The sequence below is a fragment of the Ranitomeya imitator genome, chromosome 9 (genome assembly GCF_032444005.1).
Source record: "Ranitomeya imitator isolate aRanImi1 chromosome 9, aRanImi1.pri, whole genome shotgun sequence".
NCBI lineage: Eukaryota > Metazoa > Chordata > Amphibia > Anura > Dendrobatidae > Ranitomeya > Ranitomeya imitator.
This window is the reverse complement of record NC_091290.1, coordinates 58,915,235-58,932,561: the sequence shown is the minus strand read 5'-3', so window position 1 is coordinate 58,932,561 and position 17,327 is coordinate 58,915,235. Positions and strand designations below refer to the sequence as shown.

At 43.7% G+C, this 17,327-nt stretch overlaps 1 protein-coding gene across 1 annotated transcript in view; it reads left to right on the top strand.

Moving 5' to 3' along the window:
* Nucleotides 1-17,327, top strand: part of SYT12 (synaptotagmin 12) — a 253,619-nt gene that overhangs the window by 92,865 nt on the left and 143,427 nt on the right. The window contains exons 2-4 of the mRNA XM_069740532.1: nt 5,496-5,549; nt 7,500-7,690; nt 10,872-11,231. Coding sequence (XP_069596633.1) covers nt 5,516-5,549; nt 7,500-7,690; nt 10,872-11,231 — 585 coding nt within the window. The 5' untranslated portion in view covers nt 5,496-5,515. The remainder of the gene's footprint in view (nt 1-5,495; nt 5,550-7,499; nt 7,691-10,871; nt 11,232-17,327) is intronic.

Sequence of the window (17,327 nt, the reverse complement as noted above, 5' to 3'; positions counted from 1 at the left end):
CCCCATTCTCTGCTGCTGCCTGCACAGGGAGTGTGCACGTGTCTCCTGAATGTGCGCATGTCGTCACTGTCTGCTGTGCTCGGCTGGTGCCAGTTCCACACAATGAAAACTTTTCCTAAAGAAGCTCACGGATATAAAAAGGAATAAAGCTATGCCCCATCAGCAATCGCCCCTAGAACCCATGCAAGCGCTGGTCTCTTCTTCCTGGCCCGGTGCTCAAAACACAGGAAATGTCAGTGATTCGCCTTAGCCATTGATAGGCTGGTTGGGCTTTTCCTGTGCATTTTCAACGTGTCGAGGACAGAACCAAGACCTACAGCAGTGACAATCGGATTAATATTACTGTTATTACTTTGGACCAATCCAAGCCCTTGTAAGAATAATTTAACCTTTTCCATAACACTGTTCATGTTCATCGCAGCTTTCCAGGCTTAAATCAAACTGAGCTGTTGTTTTCCGGCCTGATGGTAACCCTATTCATACACTATACCACAATTTATGCTTATGGTAACGGGGCCTGAAATCTTCTGAGCTACAGCTTTTATAGAGTTTATTTCATTTTTTAAAGGAAATCTGTCACAAGGATTTTGACACCTAATCTGAGAGCAGCATAATGTAGGGGCAAAGATGCTGATTCCAGTGATGTGTCACTTACTGGGCTGCTTGCTTCAGTTTTAATAAAATCACAGTTTTATCAGCAGGAGATTATCATTAGAGGACTAGTAAACCTGCTGCCATGTAGTCCTCCATATTCATGAGCTCTGTATAACCCCGCCCCCACCACTGATTGTCAGTTTTCTGGCTATGTACAATATACAAAGAAATCTGCCAATTAGTGGTGTGGGCGGGATTATACGGAGATCAGCATTCAGAGGACTGCTAGATCTGATGCAGCGATAACAGGGATTTTATCAAAACTGCAGAAAGTAGCCCACTAAGTGATACAATTCTGAAATCAGGGTCTTTTCACCTTCATTATGCTGTTCTCAAATGAGCTAGCAAAAACCTATTGACTGATTCCCTTTAATAAGATATTTCCAGCTTACACTTTTATGACATATGCACATGGAAGCGTGGCTCTTCTTTATTCAATTCTGTGGGGACAGCGATGGATGGGATTCAGCAAACAGAAGTTACAGACGTTACAGAACCCAAATGGTGAGAGATCCAGAGGTGGGAAAGTCTCATTAGAATTAAGGGAAGAAGCCCTCCCATTAATATTTTTTTAATTAAATGTGTGTATGTGCATATAATGTAGTGTGAGTGTATTACTGCTCTCTCCGGTGTCCAGCACTGTTCTGCTCCTCTTCTCAGTGACATCACTGTACTTCAGACTGTACGGATTACTCTATGCTCTATGTGAGAGACGGAAGTTTCTTGTACAATGAACGTCTACGGGGCCTTGTTCTCGCACTCCATAGGTTTATACTGTAAAAGTCACTTCCGATCACGCAGAGTCTGCAGATCAGTGATGTCACTGAGAAGAGAAGCAGAACAGCACTGGACTCCGGAGAGAGCGAGGGTAGGTGAGTCCATCAATACACTTATATTAGCCACACGTAAACACATTTGATGAAAAAATATTCATGGGAGGGCTATACACGTGTATCCTCATTCTCATATGGAAAGTAGCAGATATACTATTGCCTCCATGTTTCCTGTGCAGATGTATAGGGCAGACACATCAATGAGACTTATCCGGTAACGTTCCTTCTTTTACCTCAGGCTATAAGTCAAAAAAACATTTTTAATGAGTGCAACTTTTAAAAAAAACCAAAACTTGTTGGATTTTTTTTTCTGTGTGGAAAATATAAACTTCTGGATTCTGCAGGAAATTGGAAAGTGTTTGTGTTGTCAGTCACTTTTAGCTTTGGTTATAATATTCCTGGACACAAGAGAATGTACAGTTAGGGCCAGAAATATTTGGACAGTGACACAAGTTTTGTTATTTTAGCTGTTTACAAAAACATGTTCAGAAATACAATTATATATGTAATATGGGCTGAAAGTGCACACTCCCAGCTGCAATATGATAGTTTCCACATCCAAATCGGAGAAAGGGTTTAGGAATCATAGCTCTGTAATGCATAGCGTCCTCTTTTTCAAGGGACCAAAAGTAATTGGACAATGGACTCTAAGGGCTGCAATTAACTCTGAAGGCGTCTCCCTCGTTAACCTGTAATCAATGAAGTAGTTAAAAGGTCAGGGGTGGATTCCAGGTGTGTGGTTTTGCATTTGGAAGCTGTTGCTGTGAGCAGACAACATGCGGTCAAAGGAACTCTCAATTGAGGTGAAGCAGAACATCCTGAGGCTGAAAAAAAAGAAAAAATCCATCAGAGAGATAGCAGACATGCTTGGAGTAGCAAAATCAACAGTTGGGTACATTCTGAGAAAAAAGGAATTGACTGGTGAGCTTGGGAACTCAAAAAGGCCTGGGCGTCCACGGATGACAACAGTGGTGGATGATCGCCGCATACTTAATTTGGTGAAGAAGAACCCGTTCACAACATCAACTGAAGTCCAGAACACTCTCAGTGAAGTAGGTGTATCTGTCTCTAAGTCAACAGTAAAGAGAAGACTCCATGACAGTAAATACAAAGGGTTCACATCTAGATGCAAACCATTCATCAATACCAAAAATAGACAGGCCAGAGTTAAATTTGCAGAAAAACACCTCAAGAAGCCAGCTCAGTTCTGGAAAAGTATTCTATGGACAGATGAGACAAAGTTCAACCTGTACCAGAATGATGGGAAGAAAAAAGTTTGGAGAAGAAAGGGAACGGCACATGATCCAAGGCACACCACATCCTCTGTAAAACATGGTGGAGGCAACGTGATGGCATGGGCATGCATGGCTTTCAATGGCACTAGGTCACTTGTGTTTATTGATGACATAAGAGCAGACAAGAGTAGCCGGATGAATTCTGAAGTGTACCGGGATATACTTTCAGCCCAGATTCAGCCAAATGCTGCAAAGTTGATTGGACGGCGCTTCATAGTACAGATGGACAATGACCCCAAGCATACATCCAAAGCTACCCAGGAGTTCATGAGTGCCAAAAAGTGGAACATTCTGCAATGGCCAAGTCAATCTCCAGATCTAAACCCAATTGAGCATGCATTTCACTTGCTCAAATCCAGACTTAAGACGGAAAGACCCACAAACAAGCAAGACCTGAAGGCTGCGGCTGTAAAGGTCTGGCAAAGCATTAAGAAGGAGGAAACCCAGCGTTTGGTGATGTCCATGGGTTCCAGACTTAAGGCAGTGATTGCCTCCAAAGGATTTGCAACAAAATATTGAAAATAAAAATATTTTGTTTGGGTTATGTTTATTTGTCCAATTACTTTTGACCTCCTAAAATGTGGAGTGTTTGTAAAGAAATGTGTACAATTCCTACATTTTCTATCAGATATTTTTGTTCAACCCTTCAAATTAAACGTTACAATCTGCACTTGAATTCTGTTGTAGAGGTTTCATTTCAAATCCAATGTGGTGGCATGCAGAGCCCAACTCGCGAAAATTGTGTCACTGTCCAAATATTTCTGGCCCTAACTGTAAATGAAACAACCCGTCTTGTCATATTGCATGTTGGGGAATGGTCTCGAATTATTAAGGTTGCCGATTAAAATCACAGAGAGAATATAAAAAGGGAAATGGATGGTAATAATTAACAAAATGTATCAAAGTTCAGATTCTAAAGATGACTTTTTAATTACTAAGTTATATCAGTCACTGATTTCATTAGCAATTAATTTTACTGCTGTGAATTTAATAGACGTGTAATTCCAGGATCTCTATAGAAGGTTGTAACAAAAACATTTAAAAGTATGTAAGAACGGGACACAGACACACTCACGGACACAGATATGGACATACATAAAGACACACACAGACACACACAGACTAACACATGGACACACACATGGACACACACATGGGCACAGACATGGACACACACATGAGCACAGACATGAACACACACATGGGAACAGACATGGACACACACATGAGCACAGACATGGACATACACATGAGCACAGACATGGACACACACATGGAAACAGACATGGACACACACATGAGCACAGACACGGACACACACATGAGCACAGACATGGACACACACATGAGCACAGACATGGACACACACATGGGAACAGACATGGACATACACATGGAAACAGACATGGACACACACATGAGCACAGACACGGACACACACATGAGCACAGACATGGACACACACATGAGCACAGACATGGACATACACATGAGAACAGACATGGACACACATGGGAACAGACATGGACACACACATGAGCACAGACATGGACATACACATGAGCACAGACATGGACACACACATGGGCACAGACATGGACATACACATGAGAACAGACATGGACACACATGGGAACAGACATGGACACACACATGAGCACAGACATGGACATACACATGAGCACAGACATGGACACACACATGGGCACAGACATGGACATACACATGAGCACACACATGGGCACACACAGGTGGACACATGGACACATACACTGGGACACACATGGGCACAGACATACACACGGGCATAGACATGGACACACACAGACATGCAGTACACATGAACACACATACGGGCACACACATGGACATACAATACACATGGACACATACGGCACACACATGGACACACTGAGACACATGGACATACAGTACAGACGGACACACATGTACATACACATGGACATACAGTACAGACGGACACACATGGACACACTCACGGACACACACACAGACATACAGTAGAGACAGACACACATGGACACACACACGAACATACACATGGGTACAGACATGGACACATACACAGACACATAAATGGACACATAGATATTCACATGGTCACACACAGATACATACATGGACATACACACGGACATACACACGGACACACACATGGACACATGAATGTACAATACACATGGACATATATATGGACACATGGACATACAGTACAGACTGACACACATGGACCCATACATGGACATACACATGGACATACACACGGACATACACACGGACACACACACAGACACACACACGGACACATGAATGTACAATACACACGGACATACATATGGACACATGGACATACAGTACAGACTGACACACATGGACACATGGACATACACATGGACATACACACGGACACACACACGGACACTTGAATGTACAGTACACATGGCCATACATATGGACACATGGACATACAGTACAGTCTGACACACATGGACCCACATATGAACAGACACATGGACACATGGACACACACACGGACACACACATGGACACACAGAGAAATACACATGGACACACACTCACAGACACGTGCAAACAGGATCGCCCCTATTGAACCCTGACCATTCCTCACCTAATCCCTTAGGTTGCCTTCTGGAGCCACATGTGTTACACATCTTTTCTCTCTTCCATTTAGGTAGAAACTAAATAAATAAGATGGAGAGTAAAATGATTGACTATCGCATTAGTGGTAAGTAATATTTAATGTTTTTATAGGGGATTTGTAACATAAAAGTCTGAACTACTTGGCATGGTTTCCATTGCAATTAACTTGAGAACATAAAGACCATAAATGCTATAATACTATATAATATTATACACTCCTCTACATTGAAATTGCAACAACAAGAACGAAAAGTGGTGGGATTATGGAAATTGCAGATCTATAGAGACGTTAATGATATGCAAATGTTAAAGAGTTGGAAAACATTTTTTCAAAGCATCTTGGTTTACTCAGTTTTGAGTAAAAGCATCACACAGAGATACACATGCACTTACTGCACACCTTGGCTGCTATCGGTGAGGTTATTATCGGTTGTCTGAGGAGAGTCTTGCCATTCAGAAAGCACTTGGGCAAATTATCAAGCTCCGCTGCTGGCAGCTCTTTTTGCAATTGATGACCAATATGGTCCCAGATGTGCTCGATGGGAGACAAGTCCCGGAGACACTGCAGACCATGATACCATATTTATGCCACATACGCTGCTCACAGTAGCAAGTGCCACATGTGGCCTAGTGTTGTCAAATTGAAAGATAGATCCTGAGACCCTTTGGAAAAATAGCTGTACCAATGGATCCAGGGCCAAACCAATGTAACACCGAGCTGTTAGTGTAGCTGGAATGAAGACTAGAGGGGTTTGGCTAGTGTAAATTATGCCCCAACCCACACCATCCACACTATAATCCCGTGAGGAGGACCAGTCAAATGTTCTCACGTAAAGATCTCTCTGTCACTTACCAAACCCAAGGTGACAGACATTGTCAACATAAACCATAAGAAGACATTTGCATGACACTGGGCTACGAGCCAGATGTCCATCTGCAGATGTTAAATTAACCTCATACCAACCATCTCAAAGGCTATCACGGTGCGGAGTAGGGCAAAGCTGGCTGAAATGGAGGTCTGTCTTCTTCAGCAATGAGTCTTGCTTTTGTCCTGGATGCAATGATAGCTGTAAATCAGTCTGGAGACAACACGGGCAATGCCAGGAAAGTATCCCAAGAGCCGTTTTCAACCCAACAACACCAGGCCGCATGCTGCACACGCTACCATGAGGAGCCTCTGCGGACAAAAACATGCTTCCATGGCTTGCAGAGTTTCTGGACATCTCGAGGAACATCAATGGTCAGCAGTTAAAAAGGAAGCTGCCAGCAGCAGATCTTGATGGTTTCTGTATCCCAGTGTGTCAGAACAGTCCTCAGAAAACCATTAATAACTTAATTGATAGCAGCCAAGGCTGTAAGTGCGGGAATTTCTTTACACAATGTTTATACTTTATGCGAATTATGTTTTGACAAATTTGTTTCCATTTTTCATCATTTGCATATGATTAACATGTCTATCCATCCTGTGAATTCCACAACTTTAACTTTTTGATGTTGCAATTTTAATATTAAGCAAGGAAATATTATGATACTATGATGCTAAAAAGTAAAAAAAAGCTTGTATACTATGTGATATAATAGACTGAACTCATAAAACCAAAGCGGAAGAGGAGGAATTGCTACTGGAAGTGATCGCTGGTGCAGTATTGGTGCATTTTAGTAGTTGTATAATGCATTGACTAAAATTCACTTAATAGTTCGTTTCTGTAGATGCAAAACATATATTAACACCAGGCTTCAATTCAGAACTGTCCAATTTTCGGGTATTGAACAGAGTTTTATACTTGGTTTGCTAAATGCTACACCCATAAGATAGAAACTTGTCTTGGGATTGAAGCTGATAGAAATATGTCCGAATCTGAAGTCCGTAAAAACATTAAATGTAATGTAGAATATTGAAAAATCTACATGCTGAGCGCAGCTTTAGATCCCATTCAGAGAGCTGTGCACATTGATTGCTGCCATCTGAATTTTATTGGTCCTTTATGCTTCCACATAAAACTCTTCATGGGTATTTTATGGACTTGTTTTGCAGTCATCACAAGCCCTCCCGGATGGGAGATAGGAATATACATTGCTGGCGCGTTGACTTTGCTAGGAGTAGTGGGTCTCTATTTATGGAAGCTGTACACATCGGGCAACTACCCGTCTCCTTCTCCATTCCCCAACTATGACTACCGATATCTCAAGCAAAAATATGGGACATCATACACAGAGGTTAAGAAGGTAAGCTCATCGCTGGACTTGTCCAGAGCTAAACACAGTTGTTCTGGTGGTTAAATGTCATAGACAATATTTGTAGGATCATCCTCCAAAGTCCAATCAAGTGGTTTTCCAACCACTGGGACCCTTGCTGGCTGCAATGATGAAGCAGCTAGAAAACTGTAGTGACCCTTTGCCTTCATGTCAACACATATTGGTAGAATAATCTATCAAGCTTTGACAGCAGGGTCTGACTTTTCTACCCCTATTGACTGCCAGAACGTTACTTGGTTCTTTCTAGGTAATCATCAAGAAGAAGCCAAGCAGAGCCAACAGGAACTTAGCGCCAACTCCGATTTGTTTCGGCAGTTAATAGGACATTCAGCAGTCAGACCCTGCCTGTTGGACCGTGATGGTATGTCCTTGTGTTATGGGCCAACAGGAGACAAAATGGCACTGTCTGTTTAATACTCTTCCATCTTAAGTGTAGTATTCAGTTGTCAGACCCTCACCAGCTGCATATTGGTGGAATATCCCTTAAAAAAGGTAGAAGAAGTTAAAGTGAATGTCAGAGGCAAAAAGAGACAATTAACTGATGTGGCAGCCAAGCAGTCCAGTCCTCTATCAGACATTCTTTAAAGGGAAAACAATTGACCCTATCAAGTTCAATGTAGCATTTTATAGGCACCCATAAGAAATGACGCCACATAAAAAAGGTGGTGTCATGGGTATCAATAAGACTCTGTATTAAAGGAATTTCCAAATATTGAGTTACTATGACCTATCTTTTAGGCTAGGTGATCAATATCTGATGTAATCGGGCCTGACAACTGACATCCCCACCAATCAGTTGTTACCAGCTTCGTCAGCCGGCCAGTTGTAAGCCGCATACAGAGCGGAACACCACAGCTCCATCACGCTGCTTAGTGGCTGCTGCCGGTGGTGGAGATCAGCTACATTGTCTTCATTCTGCCGCTCTCAGACCTGATTGATTCTGGGTGTCAGACCTCCACCAAACAGATATTGCTTACCTGTCATAAGAATCGATCATTAATAACCCTATAGTGGAAACCCCTTTCAAACTAAATCTTGGAATGCTGGAGACCATTTTTCCTTTTTTTGGATATTTAAAAAAATAAGCCACCAATTTTTTTTTATTTTTTATTTAGTGCAGAGTTATAACTACAGTAGTAAGGGCTATAAAGAATGAAATAAGATCTGTTTTTATACCAAGACATATTGTTAGATAAATCAAACATAGCCGTGACGTTTCCGATAATGAAAAATAAAATGAACTGTACGGAAAATAACGCAGCTATTTCTTCCTAAGTAAATGATCTAGTCCTGGTTATCTGTAAAATTATAGCATACATTAGTGATGTGTAGAGATAAATCCAATACTGTCTTATAAAAGGAAGCACTCCGAGATGATGTTAGAGACTGGAAAGCAATATGTCTAGTGCCGCACACCAGAATAAGGAGTCTTCTGCTGTCAAAATGAAGACACAAATATTGACTGGCAGCCCAGACATGGAATTACTGTAATGACCCAATAAAGTATGCATGATGTTCTATTAGTGGAAGCCGGAAGCCTCCAATATACATGGCTGCATTGCATTCTGTACATGGACAAAAAGACTTCCATCTATGCACAGCAAAGCAGTATGTTTCAATGCATAAATAAATCCTGGGCCATCTCGCTACTTATTATGCATCTTAAAGGGAACCAGTTTATCCATCCTGCCCAAACTACGGGCGGCATGGATCACAGCTTGACTGCACGTTTGCAGCTAGGTATATTTTTCTCTGAATCACTCCAACTGGGGATGAGACTAGTCCAGCACCGCCCCTGGCCGACTATTCCCAGCCCTATGTACACACATGACAGAGACCTATCAGTCACCTGAGTCAGGATGAGGAGATGCCTCAAACTTTAGTCGGAACTTCAAACCATAGTTTCTCTGAAAATCTTGAACATTTCATAGAAAAGTATACAAGTATCAAAAGACATACCGTCATTTCCTAACAGAATGCAGGTGTGTACAGGTGCTTACTAAGAGTAGCCATCTCCACATTACCAGTAAATTAAGTAGCACTCTGTAGCACTGTGTAGCATGCAAACATAAAATATATGAAATTTCAATTGCATTACTCTAGAAAATTGTAAAAATTGAGAAAACGTAATGCATAAATTTGCCAATTCATGTGTACCCAGCAGCCACAATAAGGCAATTCTTGTTGCTGGGAACCTACCTAACTCGTTGCTGGAAACCTATCTCATTAGCCAGGTTCCCAGCAACAAGAACTGCCTTATTGTGACTGCTAGGTACACATGAAGTGGCCAATTTATGCGCTATGTTTTCTCAATCTTTACAATTTTCTAGAGCAGTAATGCAATTCATATTTCATATATTTCATGTTTGTATGCTATAGCACTATAGAGTGCTCTTTTTTTGTTCATAGAAAAGTATACCTGTTTGCAATCATGCAGCCAGTCTCTGATTCATGTTGCACTTGGTTTGGGTAGCATGACTCATCTGACAGGTTCCCTTTAATGACCTATGCAAACCAAGTCTCTGTGTCTATTATTCAACACCTCAAAACATATTTCACACCATTTATCACGGAGATGACTCCCAATGCCTTGGCCACAGCCGGTTCTGTCCTAGACTTGGAGCAATTGTGTGGGCAAAACACATTTTACAAATTAACTATTGCCTTCTTGCAGAATAGATGTAAGAAAGTCAAAAAATCTTCCAAATCCATCTTAGTGGTGCACATGCTGTTTGATAGACCTATAATATACTATTTGGTAGATTTGGCACGTGTTGACTTAGATTTCCTTTTTTAGACCACCTCTTGAGTGTTAAATTTTGGGCCACTGTTTGCCCTGAAAAATGGTGAACATCTTTAAAATTTGCAAATTGTGTCATATTCAGTTAATAAATTTGTCTAAACTTGTGCCAAAATTCTTTCAAAACTATGATAGCATATCTACCCCACAGTATCATCTCAGCAGATACCTGCCAGCTAAGACTAGCTCCCCCTTCCCGTTCTGATTCTGCCCCTTCAGGGGAAATGATGCTCTCAAGAAAGAGAGAAATTTGGTGTTTGGCAGTATTACATTTTATATATTTCAGTCTGGATCACAAAGTTCCAGTTAAATTCTTCTCTTAAACTTTATGATGTTTCTTTTCTTCTCTAGAGAGCCGTCCAGGGAAACGCAATGGTGGCAAATCTCAATGATACCTATGAAAGTATTAATGAATTTGGTCCAATGGAATTGATCAACAGGGACATGGAAATGACTCCCTATGGGATGTTAAGGAAATCTGTCTCAACCGATTCCCTCAGCTCCATCTCTTCCATTGGAAATAACTTTGGCTCGGACTTTACTGTGGGACAGATTGAAGTCACTATGGACTATGATGTCAATTCCAATACATTGCATGTCTCCTTAATACAAGGAAAAGATCTGCTGGAGAAAAAGGAAGATGGAAATTTTGAGTCCTGCTTTGTTCACATTAGTCTCCTTCCAGACGAACAAATCGTTGGCATTTCCAGAGTAAGTATACCCGCCCGGTGCATGCACATATATGGGGTCTGTAACTTCATTTATTTTTTGGTCTTCTCATCTCATTGGGGAAATGTTCATAAACAAAATATAGTTTATTAAATTGTAACTATTGAGACCTCAGAAAATGTATGCCACGTGTACTAACTGGTTATCTAAGGGGTAATGTTTCTCCTTGTGGAGAGTGACATGCCTGACATGCCAGGGTAAGGAGGCTTATAGGCCATGCAATGCTCATCTGGTAAATCAAATATGCAAATAGCCTCTTCCGAGAGGAAGAGGCCGTGAACTCTAGTGCCAACTATTGGAAATAGCAATCCTAAAAGTCTATATTGACTCTTTAACGAGGCTTCCCTCATTACTTTGGATACAATTCAAACCAGAATCTTAATTTTGCAGGCATGGTATTTCTGGGTGCTGCTCTTTCTCAGTGCAAAGCATGAGATCTGAGTTGGCTGTGTGAGAGGCTGAGACTGGGGTCTCTAAAGTGTTAAGATTTCTTCTTATAGGGAGTGACATGCCTGACATGACAGAGTGAGGAGACTTATAGGCCTTGCAGTGCTCTGCTGGGATAGTAAATACACAAGTTGTCTCTTCTTCTCTGAATAGACAAGTTGCATACTAAATGGCTATATTTATTATTAGTCATACATGTTGCAATGCTGCAACTCGGCTTTAGCAACCAAAAACCCGTTGAGTTTTACCATACATGCAGATCTAAGACTTCTCAGTTGTAGTCAATCACAATACTGCAGGGAATTTACTAGCAAATAGAGAGGTAGATAGATAGATAGATAGATAGATACAGTGGGGAAAATAAGTGTTTGATACACTGCCGATTTTGCAAGTTTTCCTGCCTACAAAGAATGGAGAGGTCTGTAATTTTTATTGTAGGTACACTTCAACTGTGAGAGACAGAATCTAAAAATAAAAAAATCTGAAAATCACATTGTATGATTTTTACACAATTAATTAATTTGCATTTTATTGCATGAAATAAGTATTTAATACAATAGAAAAACAGAGCTTAATATTTGGTACAGAAACCTTTGTTCGCAATTACAAATGTTTTCTGTAGTTCCTGACCATGTTTGCAGCAGCGATTTTGGCCCACTCCTCCATACAGATCTTTTCCAGATCTTTCAGGTTTCGGGGTTGTCGCTGGGCAACATTGAGTTTCAGTTCCCTCCAAAGATTTCTATTGTGTTCAGGTCTGGAGACTGACTAGGCCACTCAAGGACCTTAAATTGTTTCTTACAATGCCACTCCTTAGTTGTCTTGGCTGTGTGTTTTGAGTCATTGTCATGCTGGAAGACCCAACCATTACCCATCTTCAGTGTTCTTAATGAGGGAAGGAGGTTGTTGGCAAAAATCTTGCGATGCATGACCCCATCCATTCTCTCTTCAATACAGTGTAGTCGTCCTTTGCAAAAAAATCACCCCAAAAGTATGATGTTTCCCCCACCATGCTTCATGGTTCATGGTTGGGACAGTGTTCTTAGGATTGTACGCATCCTTCTTCCTCCAAACACGGCGAATGAAGTTGATACCAAAAAGTTCTATTTTGGTCTCATCTGACCACATGACCTTCTACCATGTCTGCTCTGGATCATCCAGATGGTCATTGGAGAACTTCAAATAGACCTGGACATGTGCTAGCGTGAACAGGGAGAGATTTTGTGCCTTGCAGGATTTTATTCCATGATGGCACACAGTGTTACTATGAGTAATGTTTGAGACTGTGGTCCCACCTCTCTTCAGGTCATTGACCAGGTCCTACAGTGTAGTTCTGGGTTGATTCCAGACCTTTGTTAGAATCATCCTTAACCCATGAGGCAAGATCTTGCATGGAGCCCCAGACCTTGTCTTTCTTCCATTTTCTAATAATTGCGCCATCAGTTGTTTCCTTCTCACCATAGTGCTTGCCTATAGTCCTGTAGCCCTTCCCAGCATTGTGCAAGAATGAAGTGCTCTAAAATTTCCTGGTAGACGGCTGCGCTGACTTTGTCTTGATAATACACAGTGTACCTACACCAGGGGATGACATGTCTCCCGAAACCATCATTGATTGTGGATATTTCACACCAGACCTTGTAAATCGAGGTCACAGAGTCTGGAAGAAGAGTGGAGAGGCCACAATCCAAGCTGCTTTAGGTGTAGTGTGAAGTTTCCACAATCAGTGATGGTTTGGGGAGCCATGTCATCTGCTGGTGTAGGTCCACTGTGTTTTATCAAGACCAAAGTCAGCGCAGCCATCTGCCAAAGGAATTTTAGAGCACTTCATGCTTCCCTCTGCCGACAAGCTTTTTGGAGATGGAAATTGAATTCTCCAGCAGGACTTGGCACCTTTCCACACTGCCAGAAGTACCAATACCCAAACAACAGTATCACTGTGCTTGATTGGCAGCAAACCTTAAAGGGAACCTGTCACCCCGTTTTTTCAGATTGAGATAAAAATACTGTTAAATAGGGCCTGCGCTGTGCGTTACAATAGTGTATGTAGTGTACCCTGATTCCCCACCTATGCTGCGAAATACATTACCAAAGTCGCCGTTTTCGCCTGTCAATCAGGCTGGTCAGGTCGGGTGGGCGTGGTCACAGCGCTGTTTCTTCCTCAGCTTTACGTTGGTGGCGTAGTGGTGTGCGCATGTTGAAGTGACAAATCCACTGCGCGCACGTGAAGAAGCAGCGCGCGATCTGCGCTATTACCCCCTGTCATCGGTGGGGGCGGCCATCTTCCTGGGGCCGCGCGTGCGCAGATGGAGTGCTCTGCTGCACGGGGCTTCAGGAAAATGGCCGCGGGATGCCGCGCGTGCGCAGAAGAGATCGTGGCGGCCTCGCGGCGACCATTTTCCTGAAGCTGAGATGCAAACTCGGCTTTGGGAAAATGGCCGCCGCGATCTCTTCTGCGCACGCGCTGCATCCCGCGGCCATTTTCCTGAAGCCCCGTGCAGCAGAGCACTCCATCTGCGCACGCGCGGCCCCAGGAAGATGGCCGCCCCCACCGATGACAGGGGGTAATAGCGCAGATCGCGCGCTGCTTCTTCACGTGCGCGCAGTGGATTCGTCACTTCAACATGCGCACACCACTACGCCACCAACGTAAAGCTGAGGAAGAAACAGCGCTGTGACCACGCCCACCCGACCTGACCAGCCTGATTGACAGGCGAAAACGGCGACTTTGGTAATGTATTTCGCAGCATAGGTGGGGAATCAGGGTACACTACATACACTATTGCAACGCACAGCGCAGGCCCTATTTAACAGTATTTTTATCTCAATCTGAAAAAACGGGGTGACAGGTTCCCTTTAACCACATTGAGGTTCTATGGGGTATTGTCAAGAGGAAGGTGAAAGATACCAGACCCATCAATGCAGACAAGCTGAAGGCTGCTATCAAAGCAACCTGGGCTCCCATAACACCTCAGCAGTGCCACAGGCTGATCGCCTCCATGCCACGCTGCGTGATTGCAGTAATTGATGCAAAAGGAGCCCCCACTAAGTATTGAGTGCATTCAGGGCTGCCACTAGAAATTTCAGGGCCCCATACTGGCAAAATTTTCGGGGCCCCCTTGAGACTCCGCCCAGGCTCCACCCCAGCCCCGCCTCCAGGCTCCACCCCTCGAACTGTCCACAGTCCCACCGCTCTCTCTTGTAAAAACTCCACTTCTCACCTATCGCACATTATCAGTTCCCATCACCAGATCACACATATAGCTGGCAGCTTTTGTTTTGGCCAAAAGATTTTTTAAGCCGCCACCATAACACGGTAGACACTTTTGGCCGGGTCCTACTCTACTGTAACCTATTAAATATTTGTTAAAATATGCAATACAATTTAGGTATATTTTTATTTATTTTTCAATTTTTAAAATGACCAATAATATCACATACAAGGAACAAATACCGCTACACCATGACCAGATGACATATTACCACCACAGTGATCGAATAATATCACATACAAAGAACAAATACCGCTACACCATGACCAGACCGCATATTACCACTACAGTGATCGAATAATATCACATACAAAGAACAAATACCGCTACACCATGACCAGACCGCATATTACCACCACAGTGATCGAATAATATCACATCCAAGGAACAAATACCGCAACACCATGTCCAGACCACATATTACCACCACATAGTGACTGAATACTACAATTCTGATCAGTAATTAAAAAAAAAAGCACCATACTATCACCATAAGTGCCATTATACACAGGAGATCTGTACTTAGTATGCAGTGTCTGTGTACAGATAATACAGTGATAACTAGTGAAATTATACACAGGAGCTCTGTATATAGTATACAGTGTATAGTGTCAGTGTATAGGTAACACACTGACTCACCAGTGACGTCTCTAGGTGAAGTCCTTCATCTTTCATCCAGCACGCACCGCCATCATTTCATCCAGCCAGGACTTCTCTCTGCAGGAAATAACACAGTTATCTCGAGCTCTGCTTGTAGAATACATTACTTAATTTTTCCCAACTTCTACATTACACCACATGAAGAAAAAGAGGCGACATAGTGTCACTCTACACAGTAACAGGACCGCCCCCTCATTTAAAACAGTATACTCAAAGAATAAAATAAATACATCACTGCAGTAATAATATCCCTAAATTAGCCCCGATGGTAATAATATTCCCCATCCTGGCCACCGTGTGTTTCATTCCTGGCGTCAGCCATATGTTCTCCCATCCTGCCCTCATGAGTATCCATTCTGCCCCATATGATCTCCCCATCCTGCCCCATATGATTGCCCCATATGATCTCTCCATCCTGCCCCATCTGTCTCCATCGTATCCATCCTGCCCCATGATCCTGCACGATCTGTCTCCAATTCTGCCCCCAGTGTCTAAAATCCTGCCACTTGTCTCCAATCATGCCCCATGTCTCCATTCTGCCCCCTATGTCTCCAACCATGCCCCCATGTCCAGCATTCTGCCCCCGGGTCTCAAAGTCTGCCCCTGTGTCCAGCATTCTGCCCCTGTCAGTGTCCAGCATTCTGCCCCCACTGTGTCCAGCATTCTGCCCCCACTGTGTCCAGCATTCTGCCCCCACTGTGTCCAGCATTCTGCCCCCCACTGTGTCCAGCATCCTGCCCCCCTGTGTCCAGCATTCTGCCCCCCTGTGTCCAGCATTCTGCCCCCACTCTGTCCAGCATTCTGCCCCCCACTGTGTCCAGCATTCTGCCCCCACTGTGTCCAGCATTCTGCCCCCACTGTGTCCAGCATTCTGCCCCCACTGTGTCCAGCATTCTGCCCCCACTGTGTCCAGCATTCTGCCCCCAATGTGTCCAGCATTCTGCCCCCAATGTGTCCAGCATTCTGCCCCCACTGTGTCCAGCATTCTGCCTCCACTGTGTCCAGCATTCTGCCCCCAATGTGTCCAGCATTCTGCCCCAATGTGTCCAGCATTCTGCCCCCAATGTGTCCAGCATTCTGCCCCCAATGTGTCCAGCATTCTGCCCCGTGTACAGCATTCTGCCCCCAATGTGTCCAGCATTCTGCCCCCCTGTGTCCAGCATTCTGCCCCCCTGTGTCCAGCTTTACTGCCCCACTGTGTCCAGCACTCTGCCCCAAATGTGTCCAGCTTTACTGCCCCCATTGTGTCCAGCTTTACTACCCCCACTGTGTCCAGCTTTACTGCCCCCCTGTGTCCAGCACTCTGCCCCCACTGTCTCCAGCTTTACTGCCCCCACTGTGTCCATCTTTACTGCCCCCACTGTGTCCAGCTTTACTGCCCCCACTGTGTCCAGCTTTACTGCCCCCCTGTGTCCAGTACTCTGCCCCCACTGTGTCCAGCTTTACTGCCCCCACTGTGTCCATCTTTACTGCCCCCACTGTGTCCAGCTTTACTGCCCCCACTGTGTCCAGCTTTACTGCCCCCCTGTGTCCAGCACTCTGCCCCCAATGTTTCCAGCTTTACTGCCCCCACTGTGTCCAGCTTTACTGCCCCCCTGTGTCCAGCATTCTGCCCCCACTGTGTCCAGCTTTACTGCCCCTACTGTGTCCAGCTTTACTGCCCCCGCTGTGTCCAGCTTTACTGCCCCCCTGTGTCCAGCAC